The 8,490-nt window shown below is 33.0% G+C and overlaps 1 protein-coding gene across 1 annotated transcript; it reads right to left on the bottom strand.

Annotated features, from left to right (window-relative positions):
- Nucleotides 1–341: 341 nt before the first annotated feature.
- Nucleotides 342–7,110, bottom strand: LOC149416679 (UDP-glucuronosyltransferase 2B15-like). Its single transcript, XM_089641294.1, has 4 exons — nucleotides 6,283–7,110; nucleotides 4,961–5,183; nucleotides 2,998–3,217; nucleotides 342–642 (listed from the first exon to the last, which is right to left on the bottom strand). Exons 1-4 carry the CDS (start codon nucleotides 7,108–7,110, stop codon nucleotides 342–344), a joined length of 1,572 nt encoding a protein of 523 aa, XP_089497420.1.
- Between the last annotated feature and the right edge of the window lie 1,380 nt (nucleotides 7,111–8,490).

Here is an 8,490-nt window from a genome sequence, read left to right as displayed (position 1 = left end):
TACCATACTCGTTTTAAACTAAATCAAAGTTTTTTTTATAAACCATTGTTCATAAAACTACATGTAGAACGAGGATGCAGATACCAACTCAATTTTCTAATTAGAGCGATGTGTAGAAAGAGGTTACGTTTATGTGATTTACCCTGTTATTACATCATTCAATGAAATGAAAACAGATGAATAAACGAACAATAAACTGAAGTAAAACAGCGGATTAATAAAACATGTCATGTTTTCAGCTATTATTAAATTTTAAAATCGCCAAAAAATTTTAGAAATTTTATTTAATTTTACAATGAAAAAAAATTATCTGTAATGGTTTATGGGTTCTATTTTTGATATCACTTAGTCTTCTTACTGTTATGGTACATGACTAGCGAGGCTTTAGGTCCAAAGATCTTCTGTTTGGCCTTCTTGAGGACATATTTAAGGCAGAAAAAACCACAAATGGAGATAGCCAGAAGGAAACCAGCAATATCGAGGAACAGAATCTGGTACATTGGATAGTGCTGGGCCGATGTCTTCAAGTGCTTGGCGTCTCCGTACTGCAAGACGTGGTCAATCCATCGTACTGCCTTTTCCAGTGGAGGTGTTGGGTCATCTCTCATCATGTTGGATAGTTGTGTTATCTTGTTTTTGTATCTGCGAAAGAGTATAAAATATCTTTCTACGTTCGTATTTTATATTCGTTTTAATCAATTCCCACCATTTTTTTATTTTATTTTTTTTTATTGTTATTAAGTTTAATTTGTAGAACTCCATTTAAATTTTTATTTTTTAAAATATTCAATAATATTGTTATTGGGTGTATAAAAATTTTTAACAAATTCTGCTGTGTAATTATTATTACGCGTGACAGCTGTTTCGCCGTCTGAAGGCATTATCAAACTGTCTTGACAGTCAACTTGTTTAAACATAAACTGTTAAATAAACCCAATAACAATATTATTGAATATATAAAAAATAAATTTAAAAAATTTCCACCATATTTATATTTTAATGAAATGACCTTTCCGTTTCAACAAGCAACAGAGCGATTATTAGATCTAGGCAGGACTGATTCCGAAATATTACTTAAAATATAATCTGATTTTTTTTTTTTTTTTTTTTTTTTTTTTTTTTTTTTTTTTTTTTTTTTTTTTTTTTTTTTTTTAATAATAAACCAACTCCGTTACACGTACAAAATAAAGGCCGTAAACTGAATCTTTTAGAGCAGTTAGAAATTAACAAAAATTCTAATAATCCGAAAGCTATTCTAATTAATGAACAAACCAATATAATTCGTTCACCCCTACTAGATATCTTCAAACCTAGTGCAAATACGAGTGCACATTGAAGTACTTAATTATACTATTAAAATAACCCTATGAGTCATCGTTTGGGAATAACTAACATTAAGACATTCAGTCAAATTTAAACATTACACTAATTGGGGAAACTTTACTAGGGTAGTAACCATCAATAATTTCTAAGATTTTTACACAGAAATCAATTAAGAAATCAGTAATTGAAATTAAAATACCTACCTAGAAATAATATAAATGTATCGTCTGTAAGTGGGCTACCCACAGTTTGATAGTGCCTTTAGAGGGCGAAACAGCTGTCACGCGTAATAATAATTACACAGCAGAACTTGTTTAAAAATAAACTGTTTTTATAAACCCAATAATAATATTATTGTATATATAAAAAAATAAAATGGAGTTCTACAAATTAAACTTAATAACAATAAATATAATCTGATTATTATTTATCACGAACGCCTAGTGGTATATTCACTTTAACATGCTTATTTTCTCTATTCTTAAATCCCGTATTTCTCTAGGATAATTTGAAACCTGTTTATTTGACTGTCCTAAAACGGGAAACCTTCAACTGGGAAAAATCCCAGTTGGAAAATCAAAAGCTTCCTTGCATATAATGTATTGAGTAAATAAATAAATAAGAATTTTGCTAACGATGGTTAATAATTATGAAATTAGAAAGATTTATGTATTAATTAAGTATCCAAAAACAATGCATCTTAATGATACATTATTATTAATTATATTGTCAAGTAGACTGCCGCGGTAAGTAAAAACACCGAGTCCCAATTGTGACACACAATCACAATCGAGACTCGGTGTTTTTACTTACCACTGCAGTAAATTTCGTATTGCTTCAAGTTGCTTAAGATGTAAATTTCAAACAAACACTTTCCAACAAAAATAAAGTATGTTGTTTACAGGTGAAAAAAATATAATGAGCGGTAATTGTTGATTGAGGTACTAATACATATTGAATTATTTGGCGGGTTGGAAATAAGCCGACTTAGCTCAGTGGTTCAGAGCACCTGACCGGACATCAGAAGGTACGGGTTCAATTCCCGTTGGCGGCATTTGTATTTACTCGGAAGATATTTTCAATGTGTATTGATATTTCAGGCGACAAATTATTGCTTATAATTATTTGGTATAACCATGTCTAAGATAAAATTGTATGGCGGGTTGTGTCCTTGAATTTGAAGAATTCATCAAATTTCAAAGTTAAAATTTAAGTTACTTCACAGAACTTGCATAATAAATTTGAAATTTGATGATATTTTAGTTAAAATTCGGTGAATCTCAGTGTAAGAAGAAAATATGATGTGAATAGTACAACAGGTCGGGCCGTCTATGGAAGACATGGCACGATCAAGTGATCCAGATTCTTGAGTCCGGCCATGTCAAGAGTCGGAATGATAGAAGAGTATGTATGAGACGATGTGATTTGAGAAATGGTGTGATGTTTAGTTAAATAGTTAGTGAGCCTGTTTCTAAAAATCAAACCAAACATATAAAATGTTTAAAAACTGGGTCACGTGAAATTTTATACTTAAATACAAATTTGAAAATTCCATAGCATATTATGCGTTTGATAACGTCAGACCTCAAATTTTTAAATGGTTTTTACTGAAGATCAAAAACAGTTTTCTTTTAATTAGTTAAGATTTGCCTGACAATGATCATTTGAACTTACGTGGCATTTGTGGTCACTTCGTTAATTGCCTCCAGAAGGCTTTCCTTGCTCAGGGTTTTGTAGTCGAGATGAATCCCCACTCCCAAGTGGACAAGTCTCGCAACATTAAAGTGCTGATCCCCCGCAATGGGCATGCCTATGACTGGAACCTTATGGTAAATGGCTTCTTCAATAGATCTCAAACCTCCTTGAGTGATAAAAGCCTTTATTTTTGGATGCCCTGAAAAGTATCCAAATGTTGTAGTATACGTTTTGAATACATAACTCAAAAATATTTGTATTTGTATCGATTATCATAATTATTGTCATTGTCATTATTTTTACTATCTCCATAATCATCATTAAACTCTATAATCATAGTGTTTCTTTGTTAATTTGGGGTTTCGTCCTTTCTTACAGCCGGAGATAATTAATTTTAGAATTATTTTTCAAAATTCAGGGTGTCCGAGGGTAAAGTGCGCTAACTTTTTTGGATTTTCATGATATGTTTAAGGTAGTTTTTAGGTAAAAAAAATTAATAGTTCACACGGAAAATAAGTATTTTACGATGGAAAATATTTTTTGTATTGGAATATAAACATTGGAATTTCGAAAAAGTTTATTCATCTTTTTTACTTCTACCATCATGTAGAATCTCCTTCCGAATGTAGTGCACTTTACTTCCGGACACTCTGTATAATTTAATCGATAATTTAAACCAGAGGTTCCCAAAGTGGTCTATATGGACCCCCAGGGGTCGATATCAAAAAATTTGGGGGTCCACGAGCCCCATTTACATCAAGTCATCAACATTCAGGAGTCCCATAAGTGACACAATACACCTAACACAAAGAATACAGTTTACGTAATACTTATAGACTGAGAAATGACTTATTTGGTATTTGTAATTTTATATTTCGTAAAATTGTTTAGAGTAGTATATAAATAGAGTCTACGTTCCTTTTCTTGTCAGAATTAAATATTGAAGCAAAACATGGAAGCCGCAAATTTGAAAAACGTCCAGGGTAATTACGTTTTGGTTTACGTTCAACATTTAAATTTACTTCACATACACTTCAAAACTAAGTTTGAGGACATTTTATGTATATTTATCATATATTTATTTTACTATGGAAATGGAACGTTGGAGAATCGGATATCATACGACAAGAAAAATTGATTGGAATACGCACTAACAAAGAACTGAAGGGGCAGTTCTAGCCACAGAAAGAAATGCCCGTTTCTTATCCTGCTTCGTTTTCATTTGGCGTTATACTAGTACCTCACAAGGGCGCCCCTGTCTGCACAATGTAAAGACAGAGGCACTATACCGCCACCCGGTTATTGGGCAGGCAAGAGAAGGGAATCTTCTTATGAAAAAAATAAATTATTATTACATGGGACGTTAATAGGCTTAGGAAAATTAAATATTCGGCAGACTATGGAAAAAAATTTGGTAAGTGGTCTACGGGGCAAAAAAGTTTGGGAACCTCTGATTTAAACTACAAACACAATCTCAAATTTTGACGAAGTACAAAATTTCACGCACCAATATCACTGCCAGAACTACACACAGACTGACTTATACACGGACGGAATTTCAATGGACGAAATTACACACGGAGAGAATCACCTACACCTACTGGATAACACTCTAAAAACATTTTTTTTTAAATATAAAGGATTATTTTTTATACTGCGTGTGAGCTAAATAAATTTTTAATAAAAAAAAAATAAAGTTGTGTTAGGTTAGGTTTAACACGTGAAATTCCAGTAGGTTTAATTTAAGTAGGTGAAATTCGCTCAATGTGTAATTCTGTCCGTGCGTAATTTCGTCGTTGTGTATGTCAAGAATTGGTAAAATAATCGCTTAATAAATATTTATATTGAAATCATATTTTGGACAATAGTCATACAGCTAGTAAGGAGGGTCGTTAATAATTTCCGATTCTGAATAGAGTTCCATTCTAACTTAAAAACTTACCCAGGATGTCGAATTGCGGACACCATTGGTAAATCAACACGTTCATAGGATGTCCAATCAACGTAGAGTTTTCCCATTTCCAGATAACGTTGTAGTCTAACTCTCTGAAGGCCGCAGTTAGAACATTTATTTTCTCCAAGGGTAAGTTCTGACACTGTAGGTTTGCTCCCAAATTGAATAAAATAAATCCTTTCTCTTTGGCGTTGACAAATGCTTCCAACCACTGTAAATATACAAGAAAATTAATAAGTATTACAAAATAAAATAATTAACTTATGGATTCAAAATTTTATCTTCCTAAATATAATTTTTCAAAACAGCTATGTTATGAAAAATAATTTCTATTCCGATGCGGGGTCCTATGATACATAGTTGTTTTAGATCTCCCAATGCTCCTCTCTTTATTTCTATATTCATATAAGTTATTGTATAGGTTTTTGTTTGTATTCTTATCGACTACCACATTTCAATTTGGGAGGCATGTATGGGTACCGCCGTCTCGGGGACCATTTATTGGATAACCAACACCTCTGCCATAAGTCACCTCAAGTGGTTCACTACGTTTGGTAACTAAGCAGGGGTGCCCGGGTTCATGGGTGTCTAGGTCATGGCGGCGGATGCGTTGCCCCATCTACTGCGTGGCGGGCCAAATCGGAAGAGTCCGGTTGAGGAAGACCTTTTGACCTCTCCAGACGGACTCTCTCGACCCATCGCCTTGTACCGCAGTGAGAAGAATAGATTTATACTTATTTCTCTCATGGACACTTTGACCCCCAGAATTCCTGCCCATCCCTCATTCTGTTTTCCTGCCTAGGACTTCTTCTCCTTCCTTTCCATAAAAATACCCTTCACGCAGCATCCCCAAAGATGACATGGGCCCTAAGGGGTTTTTTTTCTCCTGTGTGGAGCTTATGTAAAAAAAGAACATTTCTGTATTATGGTAATCGAATTTTGCGTAGGTATATTATTAAATCAAAAATATGAAAATATCGATTTAATAATAATTATCTCTATGCAACTGTATTTTTCATAACTGAATCATTGAGTACGTGGTCAATTTGCAGATTCGATGTTGCAATATAAAATCGTAAACAACATTACTGACTGTCCTGAATTATTAAATAGAATTGATTTTAAAAAGTACCAGTGCAGCACAAGCGTTCGTCCAATCTGTTTTATGAAAAACACTGTGAAACAAATTCAAATCAAAATCCTTGCCTTACAACTTACAAGATAGTGTTCAACATATAATAAAATTCACTTCTGCTAGATTATTATGTACTCCTAAATGCATGCAAATAATAATTGATCGGTTTACTAACGTCTGGTATCGGATTGGGCGGATTTATAATATGAATATTCCCCAAAAACACAACTCCTGGAACCGTCGGCCTGGGTCCTATAAACAGAGGATGAACATCCACTAACATTACATCAGTTTTCCCTTCCATCAAGCCCACTGGAGTGGAATTATTTCCAAAATGTTTAACAGCTAACGCTTCAAACTTTGGTAAAACGTTGAAATAGTAGTTCCACCTGAACTGAGCACTCCTGTAAACCAGGTTCAGCCTTTTGAAAAACGACAGTTTTCCTGAGTAGCTAGTGAGAACGTCAGGATACAAAAAAGGGTGTGTCGGATTATCCATCGAATCAAAATTTTGGAGAGTTGTGTGAGTGGCTGATACAGAAACGATGGGCACTTTGAATATATCTGCCAAAGCAAACCAAGTTGGCGTGTAAGCTTCAACTACCAAAAGATCAAAAGTTGCCTCAGTGTTTCTTAAAAGTTCTTTAACTTCTCGAACTTCCAGCTGCGCGTCTGTGATTTTTAGTATTGTGTCGTAGTACGTATCGAGTATCTTATTTCCATTGTAGTTTTCCAGATCAATGTTTTTCAGTTTGCTTTTTAAAACTTTCTGCGACGGCGGTCCTAAATCAATTTGATTGATTCGACCGCTTTCCGGATTGGCATAGTTGTGTGTGTTGGTAGTTAGAATCGTTAACTCATGGCCACGTCTGTGTAACTCCTCTGCGATTGTTGTATAAACCACATGATGACCATATGAAGGCGTTGGAAAAACACATAAAATCTTACTTCCGAAACATTTACAGACAGACAAACAAATAATTATCAAAATTTTTCTCTCCATTTTTAGATTAAATTGCGGTTCTTTGGAGAGAGAAAACAAAACCAGTTTAGGTGACGTGTTTTAAACACCGTGCATTGCAAAATTTTTTCAAATTTAATATAAAATGATTTTATAAAATTATCGAATATATGCAGAAAAAATGAACGCCCGAACACATTGTTACTGAAATATCAACTAAAATATTAGCTAGGTTTGGAGTTATTTCTACAGGCATGATATAAAAATGTCAATAAAACAAATATTACAAAAAACCACTAAAATAACAATAAACATAATACAGCCGTCACACGAACTCAGATAACCTATTAATATGTTGTTGCTATCTAAAATATCATGTACCTACCTATACAGGTGTTGAGGGACGTACTAGACTTACTTTACTCAGTGATTCCTGGCATTATTTGGAGTGAAAATGTAAATGAAGCTTTGGCCTCCTAGAATTGGACAGCTAGGGTCAATGTGAGTTTGGGGTAGGCTACTCGTCTGAGTGACCAGTGTCGACATGTGACTTTTTTTATTATTTTTTTAAACCAAGCAAAAGATTATTCTTCCACATTGGCACTCCGCCTAGTAACAGACCAACCCCTTACCCCGACGGTAACTGTCCAATACCTACTGATTTTTCACGTTAAGTTGAAAAAAAAATCATCAAAACTGTCACGGGATTCCAAAACTTTTATTTACATTTTTTACTCCAATTAATTTCAGGAATCGCTGATAAGTAAATTGCGTCCCTTAACACCCTCTTTAGATTTTAAAAATAAGTTCATACTATTTTTTTCTTTCCAATATTTTATTACTTAAACAATTTGCTTCATAATTTACTCATGTTTCTTCTACTACCAGTATCATATGTAAAAGTGGCAAGGTTTTAATTATATATAAATGAATTATATGTGTATTATCATAGAAATCGTCGTTATTGTGCAGGTGTACCTACTTTTAAAACTACCTAGATAAAGATAGTCACGTAATTGAAATATCATATTTCACCGGTTTAAAATGCTTCTCGTAAAACAGTGTTTTTATGTGGGTCTAATTTTATTCATTTAGCCTTGCATAAATTTTACTTGATTGGAATAAGCCGCTAAGAAAGTAATATTTCATATATTTTTTATTTTTTTTTATTATTGATACATTATTTTACAGTTTTTCATATCTTAATTCAGTAATGTTGGCCTCACTGGGTTATTTACCCGTGCTGAGGCCCCCATTTTAAAATATACGAATTTATACATTTAAACAAAAAACAACATTAAAATAAAGATAAATTTAAACTAAAAATAAAGATTAGAAATTAAAATTTAATTTTCACACTAAAACAAAAATATTAAAAGAGAATGGAAATCGACATTTATAATGATTTATGTGTTTGTGCGT

Source organism: Hesperophylax consimilis, chromosome 16 (genome assembly GCF_061612785.1).
Source record: "Hesperophylax consimilis isolate HC1 chromosome 16, BYU_Hcon_1.0, whole genome shotgun sequence".
Classification (NCBI taxonomy): Eukaryota; Metazoa; Arthropoda; class Insecta; order Trichoptera; family Limnephilidae; genus Hesperophylax; species Hesperophylax consimilis.
The sequence above is the reverse complement of the archived record's forward strand: the minus strand, read 5'-3'. Positions and strand labels throughout refer to the sequence as shown.

Excerpts from the sequence above, each read along its gene's own strand:
- LOC149416679 (XM_089641294.1), bottom strand. The coding sequence starts at position 7,110 with ATGGAGAGAAAAATTTTGATAATTATTTGTTTGTCTGTCTGTAAATGT. Across the intron at positions 3,218-4,960 it reads TCCGCAATTCGACATCCTGG|GGCATCCAAAAATAAAGGCT; the intron begins GTAAGTTTTTAA and ends GATACTTTTCAG. Across the intron at positions 643-2,997 it reads GAAGTGACCACAAATGCCAC|ATACAAAAACAAGATAACAC; the intron begins GTAAGTTCAAAT and ends ACTCTTTCGCAG.